At 33.4% G+C, this 22,249-nt stretch overlaps 2 protein-coding genes across 5 annotated transcripts in view; both read right to left on the bottom strand.

Moving 5' to 3' along the window:
• The window catches only part of LOC127840401 (acetylcholine receptor subunit alpha-like), a 46,720-nt gene extending 46,670 nt beyond the window's left edge, over positions 1-50 (bottom strand). The window contains exon 1 of the mRNA XM_052368814.1: positions 19-50. Coding sequence (XP_052224774.1) covers positions 19-50 — 32 coding nt within the window. The remainder of the gene's footprint in view (positions 1-18) is intronic.
• Positions 1-22,249, bottom strand: part of LOC127841074 (uncharacterized) — a 237,330-nt gene that overhangs the window by 25,409 nt on the left and 189,672 nt on the right. The gene's annotated exons all lie outside the window — the stretch shown is intronic.

Genomic DNA, 22,249 nt, shown 5'->3' with positions numbered 1-22,249 from the left:
CCGCAACCTAGCCGCTACTTGCTGACTTTCGCTACCTCCAGGATACCCATTTCGGCTGCCTAGCGGCTAGTTAGCCGCTACCTTTTCATTTCTGTAAGGGTGTCTTTAATGTATCTTATTTATATGCGACAACGTGCTTATTTTTTTGTTTTAAATGTATCTAATGATTTTACCTGTATTATATAGCATAGAACGCGTATATAAAATAATATATGCTAAATAAAACGGATTAAAAGGTTAATCAGTTCATATTATTGTTTTCAACGGGTTTTTAAGGCAGTAGCCAGGTGCCTGTGTATTGAGCTGATAAGATTGGGATCACCACAGCAGGTTGCTAATACACAGTGTAGACTTCACCTGTTTTTTGTAGATTTGGGAATATCATTATGTAAGTGGTGTGTAACCTATATTTATTAAAGTAATTTTGTGAGAAAAATTACATATTGTCTCGAGTAAAGATGAAGCATAAAACAAAACAATAGTTCCCATAACACAAACATGATGCAAAATAATAATTTTTACAAAGATTTATGTAGATTTCGGTAGATTTGGGAAGATTTAGGTAGATTTAGGTAATTCGTGTCGCCCCGGAAAACACTACATCCGGAGAATACTCGCTCAACACGACGTTTGGAACGTAAATGAAAACAAGTTTATAATCAGGGATCACGCCAATTTACTTCAAACGGGCATTGCTCGAAAGCCAAATGAAAGCCTAGCGCTCGAAATGGAGAATAAAATAGTATGCAATTTACGTAATATACAATAATACTTGACCTTTTAGAATAGATAGGTGACCACACGTTTGAAATGACGCGATGGAGAAATTGGTCAGGGTATATATGTAACAACACCGTGCATAAAATTAACATTTTTTACGAACACTACCGATAACTACCGAAAATTAATAGAAAACTCTGGTTCCCCGTCTCTTATATGAATTCAGTATTACTAATGCGTTCGTCTTAATGCAGTCGGCATTCGGCTTATTTCATGTGAGCTGCTGCCTTGTGCTTAGTCATTTCGCTTAGTAAAACTGACAATAAATATGCATTTTCACGCATAACTTAGTATTAAAATGATGTGAGTTCAGCAACAAGAAGATAGGCACATGAACTTTTTAACAGATATTATTCATTTGTCATTTACTCGCAAGAATACATGATTTGCATACAACGAGTAAACATTAAAACGAAGTATGCAAGTAATGTAACACTAACTGATACAAAAAAGCATAAACACGCAAGGAAGACGAAGTTATTTTAAAACAAATACAACAAAGCAAAATGCAATTTTCATTTAGCAACATGCATGTAATCGCGGGTATTACCATTTGTAATATATCAACATGGTGTTGTCATGAAGTAAACTACAATTGTCATTTAGCAAAATGAAATTGTAATTTAGCAGCATGCATGCACTGGCGGATATTCCCTTCCATACCTCGTAAGATGGAGCTTTAGAATATATAATCAACTTAAGATTTTGTTTTTTACTCCTCTTTAACGACTTGCTGGATATCGCTCTTCTCAAACTTTAAAAGTTGAATAATCTAAATGTGAAGGTCGGCTGCGAAGAGTTTTGGCAATCGCTCTTTTTCAGTTTTTCTCACTCTAGAATATATACATTCCTAAAATGCTGTGTCTTCAAATGTTTTATTATCTGTTGGACTTTTCTCAAACGTTCACAGTTTAATGACCTTAGTGTGTTGACAGTGTCTGTGACAAATGTATATGTATTACAATGTATTAAATCGGTTTCTTTGCTGCGCTATTTGTCCTATACGTGAATGTCCAATCAAGTTCAATCGCTCGGAGGTTCTGAAAACCGCTACAATTTGTCTCAGCATCACTTTTATCTCTGTTGTTCATACATTACAGAAAGTTGAGTCAGTAGAGTCGTTGTCATATTATGTTTCCCTCCTGATCTCAATAATATGTATGATCACTGATACGAGTGATACTAGAGCAGTGTCAATGTTCTTAAACTCGAAAAGTATGCATCGTAACGGTCATTGGGATGTGAATCCATAATTTGTCATAACGCGGTGTTTGTTGTTGAACTGGTATCTATAATATGTGTCAATGCTAAATTAAAATGCACAGTGACCGGGTCTGTATTTCTCAGCTTTCATTGAACATGTAGATTCTGGAACTCTAATACCGAGATTGAATAGCATCTTTCGAACTATTTTAAAGAAAAACACTATAGAAGCCATCTTAGTCTTAGTTGTTTTGTCTGTCTATGTATTAGGATTTTCAAATAAAGTGATCGGAATTCTTGAAGTTGTTTTATTAAACATAACAACAATGAAATCGTGACGTTAGCAAACACGAGGATCATTATGATCCTGAAGCGCTAATATGTGTTCATTTATTTGGTTTTTCTCAGATTTGAACTTTTTAACATGTACAATCGTAGCATTTTGTTAATGATTTGACCTATTGTCTTAGTATTTGAACACGCACGATCCGAATGTCAACTAAGGCTTGATATTTTAAAATAAAATTCTGACCAAGTATCTTCAAGATTGATTTTTTGCTATATTTTTAACAATGTGTTTTCAGGTTTGACCTGGTGAACACGTTTTTGGATGCACATGATCTAGATTCGAACATACTTTAGACATCGTCAAGATAAACAATCTAACTAAGCTAAACCATGAGTTATAAATGTGACTTTCAGAATACAATGGTGTTGTTTTTTAATTTATCCTGGTGACCTAATGTTTGGACACACATAACTCAGACTCAAAAGTTTCATACATAATTTCAAGAAATGGATTACAGCCAGCACCCAAGTTTTATTACGAATGTATCATAAAAGTTGCGAATATATTGTCAACACCGTTTTGTTTGAGCACTTGCCATATATTTTGACGCACGTTACCCATAATCCAACTATGTGTAGATAAAGTGATGATAAATATTCTTTCGTCGGGGTTGAGTTATGAATGTGGAGCCTAGAGTGGTAACAAGGCTTTGTAAGATTTGACCAGCTTACCTAGTAATTGACAACGTGAACCATATTTGAAGCTTACATAGATACTATCAATACAACGATTATTAAGAGTGCGTTCTAAATGTGTTTTCTAGTGTGGTGAACATACTGTTTCAAAGATCTGACATGATGACCTTATTGTTGGATGCCAGTACCCAAACTTCGTCTTCGAATGGACATTTTTAAAACAAAACAAGTTAAATCAAGAGTGTGCCATAAATGTGGCGTCTAAAGTGACAACAACGTTCCTCTAAAATTGAACCTGGTGCCTTAGATTTCAACAAGATTCGAACTTTGCCTGGGTTATACCAGGAAGAATCGCTATATACCAGTAGTAGTCTCATATGTGTTATATCTGGACGTTCGCATATGGGCCTGTCCACAATTGTCGAATATGGTTGCGTTATTATGATATTATGGCCTAAGTGCATTTTTAACACCTTTTTATGTACTATTTTGGTCACTTTTGCATTACTATGCATGTGCTTATTTCATATATATTGTCAGTTATGTATATGTAACGATGAACTGGAAATGTTCAAGTTATATGAATAAACTTTCTGTTCTTTTCTGTTCTGTTATTAGCATTCTCATATAGGCTCATCCATATGGGTCAAAATAAATAAAACGAAAGGCTATTAAAAGCTGACTATTCAACATAATTTACATCGAGTTATCTTAGTATTTGACTATATAGATTAACACAGAAACTTGTCTAGCAGACAATAACAATTCGCATACAGTAACACGAAGTTAAGTTCTTATCGGTCCGGTAACTTGGAATAACCCAATTTAACATATAATCATGCATCTTTTATTCTATTTGTGGTGTGCTTTATTATTTTTGAAAGGTTTTCACATGATAGGGTATGACCTAATGAAATACTTATGGGGGCTCAGAATTGGTACCATAAATGTATAGATAATTATACTGCAGTCAAAACTGCTTTATACAGTTTACATTATGTTTATTGCACCCTATTGTTGAGATATGAGACAGCCACAGTCCATGTGGGCCATCGTTGACTCTAAATATACCTACTGATATAATACTCTAAAACAGAAAAAGAAAAAAAAATACTCTAAAACAGTGCTCTTATGCAATATGATGGATGTTGTTGTGTGCTTGACTTTGTGACTGTATTTTCTATAAGTTGAATTCATACTTAACTAAATACAAATTTAATTTGTTCAATGTATAATTTGTAAAAATATCTGTTCTCAGATGTTTTTGTAGTATGGAAGTGGTTTATGCCTTATAAATAGGTTGAATAAAACACGAGGATCGGTAGCTTTGCAAAACTTTTTAAAGTTTTTATTGTGTTGGTTGAATTCGTAATTCAAGACACAATATAAAATCAATACTGTATTATCTGTAAATATGATCATTCGAGCAACATATTATTTGAATATCCCTGCAAATAATAACAATTACATATATACATTACACAAATGATAAATGCTTTAAATAGCACTAAAGTACAACGTTGAAAAGATAAGCAAACGAGTAAGACGACACAAAAATTGAAAATAAGACAAAACAAACATTGTCAATATTCTTTGCCAATTCTTCATACGTTTTTCCTTTCCTCGATTCAGACGAAAACTGATTATGTCGGGTATTTTGATTTTTCGAACAAGATACAACATTTGCGTTTATTTCCAACATTGTTTCATCTTTAAATGCACAACCATCAAGTGACTTCACATTAGTGACTGCTTTGAATTAGATATGCATAAGTAAACAGGTAAAAGGCTCTTCGATCTTTGAAAAAAAATCGCGGGAAATCATTATAGGTGCGCTACCTTATGTTTAGAAGAATAATATTTTTTTCTGTGCAGAAAAAAGACTGCTAAGTTGAAAAATGCATGCAGTAGTGTGTGTGTTTTATCACTTTCTTCGTCTAAAAAATTAATTTGATAATATAGAAGGAACAAAAGACTAGTTTTTGCATATTTCTGATACTAATCATATAAAATGGCGGTTCAGTGAACATAAATGTTTGACTGCAATCTGCGAATGCTCGCACTTTTAATCATCATCAACTACATCAAGTACATCAACTGCATCATCGTCATCGTCATCATCATCATCATCATAATCATCAGCAGCATCATCATCATCATCATCATCATAATCATCATCATCATCATCATCATCATCATCATCATCATCATCATCATCATCACCATCATCGTCATCGTCATCGTCATCGTCATCATCATCATCATCATCATCATCATCATCATCATCATCATCATCATCATCATCATCATCATCACCATTACTCGTATAGTATACATGTAGATAACCTGTATCTTTCTATATCTTTTTAAAAAGGCTGACCTTGTAAACATGTTATATTACGATTATTTTAGTATCAAAATGATATGTCATTTTGCGGTGAACAATGTTTAATAATGAATTTGATAAAAAACTATTTATCCTTAATAATAAAATAGGAAGTTCTACTACTTTTTATATTGGTAATATTTTTTCATATTCCCAAGAATTTAGCCCCATATAAAAAGTAACTCTAAATTATTTGCGCGTCTTATAAATTCGACTTATATTTATTTTGATCGAGTACGTTGCTGACACATAAATGATGAAATCATTGCTACATGCATATACGCGGACTACAATGCGCAAAAACACAATTTACCCATATTTATTTATTTGTCCATTAAATGATAAAATAATGTTTTATATAAATATAATTTGTTCAATATAATGAATTATCTTTTACTCTTCAATTTACCACCTACATTTGTATATTCCAAATATATATTGAAATACATGTATACTTGAACTAACGCGCTTAATTCATTAAAATAATTCTAATGACTGCTCCAATATTAATCCACATAGTTTATAACATTTGATTTTCAATAAAATACTTTATTTCTGTCTCAAAAACTTTGACAGATTATTGATATCCCATTATGGCTTCCAAATTGAAGACCAATTCAGGGTTTCGATTATTTACGCTTATTATAACAAAAAATAACAAAACCATCTATGCCAATGCCGATGTTGGTATGGTGTGATGTAGTTCTTAATTCATTTATTGTGTTTTTGTATTCATTTTAGAAGTTCTGACTTATTTTTTGATAAAAACATGACTTACATGACTAATTGCAAATATTTTCTATATCAGTAACCAGCGCTTTTGCCAACAAGTGACTGCACATGCGCGAAAAATACCGATTGTAGGGTTTTACATTCATCATGTCAAATTTTAGGGGTCCGTAGTGCTCCAGTTAATAATTTTCAGGGGTCTTGTCAATAAAAATGGGGGTCTCAATAAATATGCTGGCTGTGTCAAAGTCAATTAGTTAAAAGTATAGTAATTGATTATTTACGTAAACAATAGCCGAGATTTAACGCACACCTATACAATTAAAGAGTGTATTTGTTTTTATAGTTTAATCTTGCTTGCTAGATAATAAGCTATCGTAACCTCAGTAAGCTTTTCTTTCATAGCGAAATAAATAGCTCACATTTACGCAATGTAATCTCAATTCGGGAATTGCACCTAGCAACAGCCGATGCGCGATAACGCGATTGGTCGATGCGCGAAAACGTGTACATCCTTCTACAAAATTACGTACTGCAGTTGTCTTTCAGAGTTTCTTGTTGATATTACGAGAACCAATACGTCAAAATGATTGTGCGTCACATGGGACGTAAATTAACAAATATGGCAGGTCCTGACTGGCATTTGATGTGTATTTGACGCAGAATATCCGGTCCAGTAAAATCATGCAATTGTAAACAATAACAATCAACTTGTCTCTAAATTACTGGTATCTTTTCTTAATGAAAGCACAACATCCTCAGTGAAACATTATTGTGTTGGGATATGTTTTTTGTGGAATTTAAAAACAAACATACAGTACAACCAATCCTTTCAGAAATTTGATAAACGAAAACAACTCACAGACTGTTTACTGAGTCAAAAATGCAGTCATGAAGATGTTTATTTTTTAAAAAGTAAATATTTTTTCAACTTACATATTAATTCGTGATAACCAATCAATTAATAATCACTTATTTTAAATGATTCAACTAGACACAGTAGTAAACAGTAACAGTAACACTTATAACTAACGCGTTTTAATTAAAAGACGATTGTCCCACAATTCGCGAAAATAGGTTGCCCTTTTTAAAACAATATGTGTGTGATTAGAAATTTAGAATTATCACTGACTAACATTTTAATGAATTCTCATGTCATTATTGGCGTCGCACTGAAGTGCGGCGACTCGTATGTAATACTTGTTTTTCGCTTATGGGAGGAGAAGTTATTTTACGGATCAATTTATATTTTTTTGTTGTCAGAATATCTTGCATAGTGGTGATTGTTTGTGTAAATTAGTGTAAATAAGTACTGCATTTGTGCCTATTACATTTACTACAACATTTATTGCCAATAATGCATAGCTAATTCTTTTAATTAATAACTGATCACCAGACTGGGCAATAATAAAAGATCACAGGGACTGGGCAAATACGCGAACCGGTGAAACTTTCTGGTTTTGTATAAAAACAAAACATAATCAAAATATATTTATTTTGTGGTTTTTCTAACAATAGCGCAGGCTTTTGCTGTTCGAGTTTTGGTTAACGCGTATTTTCTTCAATTTTACAAGACGACAGCGATTACACGGTTTATTGCTTTACTGATAACCGTTACACTACAGTCACTTATTAATATCTTAGTTAGAAGGTGATTTTTCAAGCGGTCCGTAGTGTAGTGGTTACACGCTCGCTTCACATGTGAGAGGCCCAAGGTTCGAGCCCCAGTAGAATCAAATTATTCTATTTGTGTTCTATGTTAACTTTTTGTTTTGATGTAGACATTTTAGTTTAAATAAATATGCTGTTTTAAGGTAACCATTTTTTGTTTTTATTATGCCCATGAAATATATGTGTGAGAGGTTGGGGGGGGGGGGTTCGTAAACACATTAAAACTTTTACAGTGTTTTCATATCAATTAGTACTCAACTCCTATCGTAAATGAGCAACGTAAGAATAATTTTAGAATCATCTCCCCTTGAAGTTAAGAAAAATATGAAATTACGTTTACAAGTTGAAGCAGACTTTTTAAAACCTACACAGTTCTGTTCATTAATGAAAACTGCACACGGATGCCAGTAAAAAAAGGAAACCAAGGTAAATAAAATGAACTATGAAATAGTTGGGGGTAACAACACAAAATCATAGATAATGGTTATTTGGGGGTTATAACACAACATCATAGATAATGGTTATTTGGGTTTTTTAACACAAAATCATAGATAATGGTTATACCAGTATCTTTTTCTATTTTGTTAAAAATAATCGGCCAATATATTAATATTTACAGTAGAAAAAAAATCGTTCCATGTAACTTCATTGAGTGCATTTAACACTGAAATTCCCGACGCCCTTTGATGCTTTGCATCAATACTTATCTTGTAGTGTACTTACATACTATATAAACAAACATTGCGGCTCTCATTGAGAAAAAACAACAACAAAAAAACACGACTTTTTTGCTTTTTCTATCAATCTGCACGTTTACTGTTCAGGTGTTCTTAAACTATTTTATTTGTAAAATCTACTGTTTCCATCGACAATTCATTACGACACAAATTTTTTCGTTATCAAACACGGGAATTAAGTCGGACAATACAATTGTGAGCGTGTTTCACGTCGATCCCCTCATCATAATTGAATTATGTTTATCCCACAAACGGTATTCTGCAGATATTTTTTTCAGTATTTTTGTTAGGATTTGCAATAAGAGATAATTTTTCTTAAATAACATAACTATTTTAGTTGGAAACACAATAAAGGTAAAAAAAATAGGGTTCAAACTGAAAATGGATAACACACGGGTAATCAAGGATCTATAAATAAATATTTTAGGACATGCCTACCTCTGTAAGGCTCCGCCCATTCGGCGCTTTTCAGCGGTCTGGACAAATGCGCATGCGTAGCGATTAATCGCGTAAAGTCGCTTAAAAAAGTGGTTGCGCAATTCAACGGATTAAAACGCTTAAAACCGATGAAATCCGTTTAAAACGCTTAATAACCGCTGAAAATCTATTAAGCGGTTAAATTAAAAACGCTTATTTTTTTAGCGATTTTGTACCGATTAAACCCGGAACACAATCGGTAACGCTACTGTACATACAATTTGTTGGTCCTTAATTTAATGCAAATGACCAAAATAGTACGCAACAGCACAATGCGAAACAAAATACACACGCATAGAATAATTAAGCTGGGGTCACCGCCTTGGAACGGTCAATGCAAAGCACTGGAGGTTTAAACCGGTTTTGGAGCGCTTAACCTCAAACTTGGCCCAGCAATATTCACAATACATATAAGTGTAAATAACCTCATAGCATTGCAACTCAAATTAATCAATAATAAAAGGTAATTAAAACGCATTCAATATAATTATCATTTAATTATTCAGTGGTAGGAAGGAGAACAGAGCAATAGAGTTACAACTTTTTAAGGAATGAAGTTACGAACAAGTGTCAACTACTTCCCTTCATTTACAAAAAGATTGTAGAATATAGTATTATCTAGTTAATATTTCAGAACATCATCGTGCAATTTCAGGTAGAAGCAGCAATATTGGGCTTAAAATATCCATATTACATAGCGTGGTTGTTTATGTGATTACAGTGTTCGACGATTAGGCCTTTCGAGCTCTCATTCAGAGAGGAAGCATCAGTTTCACAGCCACCAATTTCTCTGTTTTCACCTCTTAAATTACCTTCCTCTTGGCTTGCACAGATGCAATTTATTTCATCCATTCCGAATTAACATAAATGACAATTTAAAAATGTTAACTTTTCTCAATGGTTACCCCTATGTGACAAAAATACCAACCAGCGTCAGAACGAAATCAAATTCTGTATAACTTCAATAATGTGTGGCACTTCTACCCTTATGTGAATCTATTAGTGTTCAAATGTTCGTTTAAGTCGCGTTGTGTAATTTTTTGTTTTGACTTAAATGTCCCAGGTTCGTTAACTACTCATCAGTTTGCAAAATAAGGCAACAAGTCTTTTTCTAGAATATATCAACTTTTATTCTTGGTTAAATGTTCGTATATATATTATATTGTAAATGTATATTATTCTTATTGGTTGAAATTGAGACAAGAAAATATCAGTAAAGAAATAAACGAGATACTCCAACACAAATATAATCCATCCAGAAAAACAAATGTCCGTCTCAAGCACTTTCCCGTGAAGCCAGAAATTGGGAAGTATATTGTGCGATTCTCTATCGACAGTGGCTCAAATTGTGAGAAATGCGTCTCGCTTTATACGAAAATGGTAACCTTGGCGTTAACCCACTTGTTTTTAGGGAGTAAACAGCGTTATCCATCACTTTGACATAACTAATAACAATAAAAAATATAACTATAAACGGGTTATAACAATGTCAATCACTTTCTGGTCATTAGTTATTTCTTCCATTTTAGGCTACTTTAACCTGTTTATATAAGCAGTTTGTGTATAACAACATTATTCTGACCGCCAGATAGGGTCGAATGTACGTCACTGTTGTCCATAATACATTTCACAAGTGAACATGCATATCTAGTTACTAGGACAGTGATGACTAAACAGAAAAAGTGTTACAAATGGTAACCAATCGAAAGTGTTTAATGTTTGTATGAAGCTAAAACACATGGAATCCCAACCATCAACCTCCACTGTGAGAACGTCTCCTACAGTGTCATCTGATTTAGTAGATTTTTTAGTAGCCCCAACCAGAGAAACGATCTCGAAGAAAAATGAAACGAAGGTTAACGCTGACAGATTTAGAAGTTAATATAAGGTCTTGAATTGAAAATGAATCGGCTTAAGAACAATTTTAGTCTGCATTGGTTACAAATGGTGATGTCATTTGGCGTCATTCATCAAGTTTTATGAACATAGTTTCAATTAATGATGTAATCTTATCAACTGGCTTTTTCCAAGAAGATTCTTATGTTCATCTATCATATTCAAATACTAGTTAAAAGTCTGACACGTCGTGTTCCTGTGACATATATTCAACATTTTTTCGTTTGGCCACAATACACATTCCTGCTCAAGAACTGGCCACTGTTGATGTCTCTAATGTCAAATGTTGCTGTATGCGTCTCTTTTAAGAAATGATCATGCATTTGATTATTCAAAATGTCAGTGACCCTTTACATTCAGAAAATAAATTTGTACAATAAATGAAAACTAACGTAGACAAAATGAATAAGTTGGTTTGTCAACTTCAAACAAAGTAGATAAAATATAAAAATATTCTGTATTTTATGACCATGACTCTAGCTATTCCATTGTGAAACTTCGTGACAACATGTTTCAGTGTCTGTCTGGTTATTGTGATGGAATGTATTCGTCTTCCAAAATACACATTGACAAACACGAAAACCTCTTCCCACATTTGGAAATATTAAACAATCATAAATATATCAGAGAAAACGCATTGTATATTAGTGCTATAGCCAGTAGTTCCAATGAACAGGCTTTTGAGGATGATAGTGAAGAGACAGAGACATTGGGTTTGGATGAGACAACTGAGGATGACCTGACCACACCACCTTTACAAGACCAATATATAAAGGTATATTTAATTCAAGTGTAATTATATATAAACTAATATACTTAAGTTTATTTGTATCTTCGTAACCCAAACTATAGCTGTTATTTGCAATGTAGGATTTTAATCATTACCTCCAAAACTGACAGAACCTTGACCATTAGAATAATTGGAGCTTATCAACATATTGGACAAGTGCTTAATTTTCGCATGTATGTACGTATGTATGTTTGTATGTATGTATTTAAAGTAATGTTGTGTAGGTTCTTTGTCATTCATTGACTGCAATTTGTATTACAATGGTTCATTATTTATTTAGTTTGCAGTTGTGAAATGCCAAGGAAATATGAGGAGCTGTGATGTTGACCCAGAAGGATGTGGGATACATTACCTTAGCCGTGAGACAGGAGCTGCTGATGCTATTGGATTTGTATTTGCTGATGCAATCCTAACTATCAAAACAACATTTACAGCTGTTTGTACAAAATAGCGGATAAAGTACAAGCGAACAAATGCTAAATCAGCACCTTATATGTCACTGAATTTATTGCCTGGTGGTTTTCCTGGATCTGTTAATTTAAAATTGATTTTCGAGAACCATGTACTTTTTGTACATTAAATCCTAAAATGTTAGCTTCGGATGGAACTTAGATTGGCATTAATCATGCCTACTCTTCAATGACAGTAATTGAAACACCGACTTCAGAAAGATTAATTATTCCATGTTATCGTAGAAATCGTAGAAATTCGTAGAAAATTTAATTACTTTTTTTAGTTGTTCATGTATCAGTGGATGCAAAATAGCCGTTATAAATTCTACTTAAATTTAGAATGCAATCCCCTCGCCTTTTCAGAACTACATTAGTATGGAATGAGTGATGTATTGGACGTCATCATTGATGACGTTCAATCGAACGAATGATAAAGGGGGCTAAGTTTCATTAAGTTGAGGCATATAGTCGCGATTTGGGCGCCTTGAAAACTGGCCGAACACGTTTGCTAAAATTTGACATGTATATGGACCAGAATGCGATCTACTTGTTGGCGTAGGCGTTATACCTGGGAAAAATCTAGTTTTCGAGTATTTTGTGTTTAAATATTTTTTCTGCGAAACACAACGCGCGTAGATAAACATTGTGACGTAACGTCATGAAAAGCGCTTAGGCTAGCTTCCATCTTGTTAAGAAACTAAGTTACGCGTTATTAATTCAATATATATACAGTTAGGCGTTAAATCTATAAACAACGACGTAATAATTGTGTTTGAATATCAATACGAAGTACACATGCATGTCTTTTGTGCAGATCGAGTGTGGTTGTTTAGATATTCATGACATAAATTTATGTTATTTTGTGCGAAGAGTTGAAGAAAGGTTTACACGGCGAAGCTTTCCGAGACGTGTCAGATAAATGTAAGTACACACTGGTATTAACATGGTATTCTATTTATCCGATAATATCTTTAATATACATGATAATCATGAGACAAATACATTATTAATTTAGGGTTTAATTATTGAATCAATAAATAAACGTGAGCAGCAAATCAATTTAGTATAAAAAACACGCTTACCTTAATGACGACAATAATCCAATATAATATAACAATTACAATTATGTATGATAAACACACAATCCGAAATACGTTTTTGCATTCGTTCGATGCTTTAAACAAATAAATAACTGTTAAAAACATCCAGAGAATTTAACTCAAAATTGTTTGTTTTGACAAATAAATTACGTCACACAACATACGTCATAAATTGCGCAATCAGTTGCATGCAAAATAAAAGTACGGAAAGCCGGTTTAGAGAAATGTTTATATAGTGGAGCAAAATAGTATGATATAAACAATAACAAACGATAGAGTGGTGACGGACTTCTCAAAATAGCATTAATTGAAATAGTTTCATGTATATTAAAATCTCTGTGATATCTTTGGTTACCATCATCAAATACACAGAAAAAATAAAATACAATGTAAGTATCACGTGTACTTTAATTTGTCCGACGAGTTGAAGAAAGGTTTACACGGCGAGGCTTGCCGTGAGCAACACATCATTAGCAGCATAAAGTGCGTAACAAATAAACAAAATAATCAAACATAATTATAATTTCACATAGCACATTAAAATATCTATTGCAACTGACACCGTTTTGTAGCGAAATTTGATGACTCAATTTCAGCTTTAACAAGAGTTATAAAAAAACTTAATTTAGTATAAAAGTCACGCTTACCTAAATGACATCGTTAATCCAATGTTTGTAACAATAAGTTGACTACTTTAATCCAAAGTTTATAACAAACAATTTGAAACGATATGCACTTTCACCTTTATTAATCCATGTCTTTATCGAAACTTAGTTCAAACCACACAATTGTATTGTATTTCTATCTATGTTTACATTTATGCATGATAAACACACAATCCGAAATACGTTTTGCATTCGTTCGATGCTTTAAACAAATAGTTTACAGATAAAAAACACAACGACATGTCCTCAAATTCCAGAGAGTGTAAATAAAACCATTGTGTTTCGTCACCGAAATGACGTCACACAATGTACTGCGTAGTACATTTCGTAATATAAAATCAAAGCGCTGATTGCATTCCAAAATGAATTCAACACTATCTTGAACGCAAAGCTATAATGATGTTTCAATAAAATACACATAATTTTGTAGACAAAGAAAAAGGCTTAATGCTTGTCGATAGTGTTTAAGATGGGGATGTCCGACACACTGCAGTTGTTTGCTCTTTTCACGTTTTTAATATTATAGTCATGGGAATTGAAGTTCTACTTTTTAAGGTAGCTAATCGAACGGCCTCGAAAAAATAAACACGTCTGCGAGTATTATGGTTACTATCATGTGATATGTATATTATTTTTTTTGCGAGAACTTTGGTTACCATCATTAAATGCACAAAAAGAAATAGGTTTTCAATTTTATTTCATCTCCCCACTCATTCCATCCCGCGAAACCCTTAAGGTGTCGCAACTCTAGTATGGAATGAGTGATGTATTGGACGTCATCATTGATGACGTTCATTCGAACGAATGATAAAGGGGGCTAAGTTTCATTAAGTTGGTGCATATAGTCGCGATTTGTGGCGCTTGAAAACTAGTCGGTTACTTTTGCTGAAATTTGACATGTATATGGACAAGAATGCGATCTACCTGTTGGCGTAGGCGTTATACCTAGGAAAAAACTAGTTTTCGAGTATTTTGCGTTTAAATATTTTTATGGGAAAGGGCACGCGCGCGTGACGTCATGAAAAGCGCTTAGGCTAGCTTCCATCTTGCTACGAAACAAAGAAACTGACGTTACGCGTTATTAATTCAGTTAGGCGTTTAATCGATAAACAAAGGCGTAATAATTGTGTTTGAATATCAATCGGTAGTACACATGCATGTCTTTTGTGCACATTGTGGTTTTTTAATGAACATGACATAAATCTATGTGTTATTCAACGTATTGAGTGCGACGAGTTAAAGAAAGGTTTACACGGCTAGGCTTTCCGAGATAAATGTAAGTACACACTGGTATTAGAATGGTATTCTATTTATCCGATAATATCTTGAATATAAATGATATTCAGACAATTACATTATTACGGTTTAATAATTTATTATTTAATCAATAAAAAAACGCAAGCAGCAAATCAATTAATTTCGTTTGTAGTGGAAACCGAAAGTAAACAAAACAACCGTCAAAATGGCTGACGACATAGCAACGTAGGAACTAACGCTCAGAAATTATTTACAAAATAAGATCATCAGAAATGATGTAAAGTGAATGCTCATTCGCTGTTTTGTAGATAAGTATACGATCTATTGAAAAACCATAACATTTGACATAAAAACACCCGCGGATATGAAAATCTTCAGTGTAACGAAATAGCAGACATCACACGGCGTCTCTGATTCTACGCTGTTTGCCAAGGCCGATAATGAATGGAAATGCACAAACTCAGTAACTGGCAAGCATATATGCATTAGTAGGTTGTTTCGTGATTATTCAGAAACGACTACATAATTCTTTTGGTTCTGCCAGTGCAACTTAACAGAAATAAGTATAAAAAGTTTCTACACCTGACAACAATGTGCCAACTTAATACAAGGTAAGTTGTTTACATTATTTAAAATATTGCAAGCTTACAGTACTCAACAATAAACAGCTGGTACGATGTAATGTCATCGTTTTAATTTTAATAAGCCCGTGGTTAATTACCCTTTTTAATGTTATGGATCAATGCATCTCTAACACCTTCAATTGACTTGTTCATGAAAAATATACACCCTCAGTGCATGCTATCCCATACACCATCAATCACTTACTAAGGCTCGATTGGTCATTCTCGGCTCGGGTACTACTTACCGGTACATGTACCCCGGGTACTCTTAACTTTACTTACATGTTGCCCGGGTACGGTAAATAAACTTAAACATACCCGCAAATATTAGATTGTATCCGAGTTGTATATCCGCCCAAAATCTGATGTCGTTAAACATGCTACCGATTAACGTAAAACAATATTGTTAACCTTAAACAAACTTCTCTTTTAAAAAATCTGCATCAACATGCTTTTTAGTATGAGTGTTGAGAGGGCGCCGTAGGAATAAGCAAGTAATCAAGAATACGTCTCTGTTTCTGCTTTTATTTCCTTCATGTATAATGACGATAAGGATTGACGACTAACATTGACGACAATGATCACAAGCATTGACGACTAACGTTGACGACAAGCATTGGCAACTAGATGTAACATTGACCATTCTCTACAATAAATGAAATTAACAATAAAAAATGAGTAATAAGATTATAGTACAACAGATATGCTATTCAAAGTATAATATAATAGCATACACTCATTAGAATAAAAGGTTTCATAAATAACAATTTGAAACATTTTCAATAAATATCGAAATATCTTATACAATATTTATTACACAGCATTAATTAATTGTTAAAACATAATATAAATACCGAATATGGTGTTCCCCATTTAACGGACCTTGCAAACCAAATAATGTTTCTTTTAAAAAATCTATGACGGTAAAAAGTGAACCTGCGATGTCGTGGAAAATATTATACTTGACGACGTCATACAATGACGCGACTTTAAACAATTTAAGATTTAAAATTAAATCACATTATTGATTTTAACAATGAGTTTTGATAATATAAATGCCATTGAACAGAAAATTGACATAAATGTAAACATAATTAATTTTTACAAAATAGCCGACAACAACCGATTTAGTGTTAAAATTCCCGGGTATGATTTAGTATATTTACCGTACCCAGGGTTTGGGCCTTACTAACTGTATTATTATTATATCTCACCGACTACCTTTACCTTGTTGTGTTTATCAACCTGAAACTTATGTTAAATCCGGCTTTCTTTACTTTTATTTTTCATTCATTTGATTACACAATTGTTGACGTATCTCGTGGAAAATTATTTGAATCTTTGGATTTTACTGACGACAAGCTGGAAGTGTCAATTTATTTTAAAAACGAATCTAAGGTTTATTTACATGTAAGTATTGTGTGTTTGTCATGCATAATTCAGTGTTTTCCAGAAAAATTTGAGTAGCCAGTTATATGGCCGGCAACTATGCAGTAAAACGAAAGCATTTGTGACATTTACTTGATATATTTGGGAAAAGTAGCCGGCATCAAGAGTAAATGTAACCGGCAAAATCGCTGGTTGCCGGTATTTAAGTTAAGAGAACACTGATAATAGTAAACTAAATCTTTACGACAGGATTACAGCTTTGTAAAATTGTTATTTGGGTGATAATGGTTAGCAATTCATACAAATGTTATTAAAAATATTGTGCTTTAAAATTAATTTTGAGAATGGGATGGAAGAACAGAAAATGAAGAGCATACAGGGATGGAAATAAGTGGTTTCCCGTGAGCCCAGGGCAAGTAGATTTTGGCCTGGGCAACTCATTTTCAAAAGTTGGTAAACTTCTTTTTTTTAAAGCATAAAACAATACAGTGCAATAAAAATTGAAAAACAATTGATCACCATGGATCAATACTAGTTAAATAACATTCATTATTTAGGAATAGGACATGATTCAATTCAGGCTCATAATAATACATCATGCATTGAACATGTGTATTGTCAGCAAATGTATATAATTATCTATTATAATAATATTCACATGTTGATACATGTTGTATTTCTGGGCTGGTTATTCTTTATCTGGGCAACCAAAATACTAAAGATGGTTGCCCACAATATAAAAAAAAATTAGTTTCAATCCCTGGCATATCATTGTAACTTTATTGTTTAACTGCATTGCATTAAAGTTGTGATTGAGGTTAGCTTGTTGTTTATAGTATATTTACTTTTTAGCTCGACTATTATATATGAAACATATATAGTGGAGCTATCCTACTCACCCCGGCGTTGGCGCGCGCATTGGAATGTTTGCGTACCACCTCAAATATATTTCCTATGTCCATTGACATATTGCTTTTATATTTTGGATACTTCTTTACCAACATAACCCCAATCTATAAACATGAGCAGACAACTGTATCAAGCATTTTAACAGAATTAGGCCCTTTTTCACTTAGAATATGCATATTATAGATAAATCTATGTTAAAGTTTGCATACCACCTCAAATATTTTCTATGTCCCTTGACATATTGCTTTCATACATGTATTTTGCTTCTTAACCAACATGACCCCAATGTATAAACACAAGCAGATAACTGTATCAAGCATTTTGTAACAATTATGGCCTTTTTTTCACTAAGAATAAGCATATAATTGATAAATCTATTTTAAAGTTTGCGTACCACCTTTAAATTGCCACAACTTCTTTATTATGCTCCCCCCCAAATTTTTTAAGGGGGGAGCATATAGTCGCCGCTTCGTCTGTCCGTCCGTGCACAATTTTTGTCCGGGCTGTTTCTCAGCAACTAATGACTGGAATTCAATTAAACATAATGGGAAGCTTCACTACCAAGAGGAGACATGCATATTATCAGCCGGTTCTGGTCGGATGATTTTTCACAGAGTTACAATGTATGGCCCTTTGAAATTTTCCATTAACTGTACATAAAGTGCAATTCTTGTCCGGGCTATTTCTCAGCAACCAATGACTGGCATTCAATAAAATTTATGGGAAACTTCACTACCAAGAGGACATGTGCATATTATCAGCCGGTTCTCGGCGGATGATTTTTCACAGGGTTATGGCCCTTTGAAATTTTACATTGAACATATAGTGCAATTCTTGTCAGAGCTAATTCTCAGCAACTTATTATGGGAATTCACTGAAACAGCATGGGAAGCTTCACTACCAACAGGAGATGTGCATATTATCAGCCGGTTATGTTCGGTTGATTTTTCACAGAGTAATGGCCCTTTTACATTTTCTATAAACTGTACATATTTATGTAGTGCAATTCTTGTCCGGGCTATTTCTCCCCAACTACTGACTGGAATACAATAAAGCTTTATGGGAAGCTTAACTACCTCTAGGAGATGCGCATGTTATAAGTGGGTTCGGGTTACATGATTTATTTAGAGAGTTATGGCCCTTTGAAATTTTTAAGTTACTTAACCATCCATTGTATTATTTTGTCCAGAGTTATGCCCCTCAAGACGTTTCCTTTTATCTGAATATATAGTGCAATATTGTGACCAAAAAACCTTTGGGGAGCATCACCCGTCTCCGATTGTTTCTTGTTTATCATCAAATTTGATTCATGCTTTGACAAAACAACACTAACCTGACATACTACAATGGACACCACCCAAACATGAAATAAAATCTTATTAGTTTGTTTTATGTCTTTACAAATGTTAAATGTTTTCGTACCAAAATAGTTTTCGTACCTTCATTTTTTTCGTTCCCTATATTTTTTCGTACTCTAATTTGTTTTTGTAACCAAATTTTTTTTCGTACCTAATTTTTTTTCGTAACCAATTTTTTTCGTACCCATTTTTTTCTTACCGAAATGTTTTTCGTACCCAAATTTGTTCGTACCCAACTTTTTTTTTTCGAACCCATTTTTTTCGTATCAAAATGTTTTTCGTACCCAAATTTGTTCGTACCCAAATATTTTTTCGTACCTAAATTGTTTCGTACCCAAATTTTTGTCGAAATAATCGGCTTTCAATTTGAATTGATCTCCCCACTCATTCCATCCCGCGAAACCCTTAAGGTGTCGCAACTCTAGTACATACAGTACAAACTGTGTGATTAACCGATTTGTGCTATCATTTGCAGTCGGACAATTGTTTTGTTTGTTTACTTTTTCAATTGTTGTATGGGCCGTAATTAGAAACTTAACATCTATGTCGAGTATTCATAATTAATTAATTGCAAGTGTACATGCAATTAACGCATTTATTATTTTTGTTTTTATCTTTTCTGGATGCATCATTTAATGTTCAACACATTATTTTGCATATGGAATGAGTGATGTATTGGACGTCATCATTGATGACGTTCAATCGAACGAATGATAAAGGGGGCTAAGTTTCATTAAGTTGGTGCATATAGTCGCGATTTGAGCGCCTTGAAAACGGGTCGGTTAATTTTGCTGAAATTTGACATGTATATGGAGAAGAATGCGATCTACCTGTTGGCGTAGGCGTTATACCTGGGAAAAATATAGTTTTTGATTAAATCACGAAAACGTTTCGCAAGTTTGACAAAACCGGAATTACAAAATGCGGTGTGGATATACCGAATTCCCTACCGAAATCCCCGAAATCAAACTTTGATAAAAACAATGTTTCATTAGTGATTTCCGTGTATTTCGCAACAGTCTATATTAAAATACGCAGTTTTTCGATAAATAATCAATATTAATGGGGATTTCGTGGGATCTCGTGGATTTCTGGGGATTTTGGTAATTACGGGAAATTCGGTATTTCTTCACACCCGTCAAAATGGTCGACTTCGTCAGAATGAACGCTTAGAAAGTTACAAAAAAACATCATCTCAAACAATGTTAAGTGAACGCTACTTATCTGTTTTGTAGATAAGTATACGATCCATTGGAAAACACTAACATTTGACATAAAAAACGCCAGTGCATATGGAAATCTTCATCGTTCGAAATAGCAGACGGCGTCGACCAAAGGCGAAAAGAACGCGAGAAAGTATTAACAAAATAACATAATTAAAAATGATGTCAAGTGAACGCTAATTCGCTGTTTTGTAGATAAGTATACGATCTATTAAAAAACCATAACATTTGACATAAAACACCCGTGGATATGCAAATCTTCTGCGTACCAAATAGCAGACATCATGCGGCGTCTAATCTGAGTCTACGCTGTTTGCCAAGGCCGATAATATAATGAATGGAAATGCACAAACTCAGCAACTGGCAAGCATATATGCATTAGTAGGTTGTTTCGTGATTATTTAGAAACGACTACATAATTCTTTTGGTTCAGCCAGTGCAACTTAACAGAAATAACTATAAAAAGTTTCTACACCTGACAACAATGTGCCAACTTAATACAAGGTAAGTTGTTTACATTATTTAAAATATTGCAAGCTTACAGTACTCAACAATAAACAGCTGGTACAATGTAATATCATCGTTTTAATTTTAATAAGCCCTTGGTTAATTACCCTTTTTAATGTTATAGATCAATGCATCTCTAACACCTTCAATTGACTTGTCCATGAAAAATATACACCCTCAGTGCATGTTATCCCATACACCATCAATCACTTACTAAGGCTCGATTGGTCATTCTCGGCTCGGGTACTACTTACCGGTACATGTACCCTGGGTACTCTTCACTTTACTTACATGTTCCCCGGGTACGGTAAATAAACTTAAACATACCCGCAAATATTAGATTGTATCCGAGTTGTATATCCGCCAAAAATCTGATGTCGTTAAACATGCTACCGATAACGTAAAACAATTTTGTTTACCTTAAACAACCTTCTCTTTTAAAAAATCTGCATCAACATGCTTTTTAGTTTGAGTGTTGAGAGGACGCCGTAGGAATAAGCAAGTAATCAAGAATATGTCTCTGTTTCTGCTTTTATTTCCTTCATGTATAATGACGATAAGGATTGACGACTAACATTGACGACAATGATCACAAGCATTTACGACTAACACTGACGACAAGCATTGGCGCCTAGATGTAACATTGACGATTCTCTACAATAAATGAAATTAACAATAAAAAATGAATAATAAGATTATAGTACAACAGATATGCTTTTCAAAGTATAATATAATAGCATACACTCATTAGAATAAGAGGTTTCATAAATAACAATTTGAAACATTTTCAATCAATATCGAAATATCTTATACAATATTTATTACACAGCATGAATTAATTGTTAAAACATAATATAAATACCGAATATGGTGTTCCCCATTTAACGGACCTTGCAAACCAAATAATGTTTCTTTAAAAAAATCTATGACGGTAAAAAGTGAGCGTGCGATGTCGCGGAAAATATTATACTTTACGACGTCATACAATGACGCGACTTTAAACAATTTAAGATTTAAAATTAAATCACATCATTGATTTTAACAATGAGTTTTGATAATATAAATGCCATTGAACAGAAAATTGACATAAATGTAAACATAATTAATTTTTAC

Source organism: Dreissena polymorpha, chromosome 8 (assembly GCF_020536995.1).
Source record: "Dreissena polymorpha isolate Duluth1 chromosome 8, UMN_Dpol_1.0, whole genome shotgun sequence".
Taxonomy (NCBI): Eukaryota; Metazoa; Mollusca; class Bivalvia; order Myida; family Dreissenidae; genus Dreissena; species Dreissena polymorpha.
Note: the sequence above shows the minus strand (reverse complement) of the source record. Positions and strands in the feature narration are given on the sequence as shown.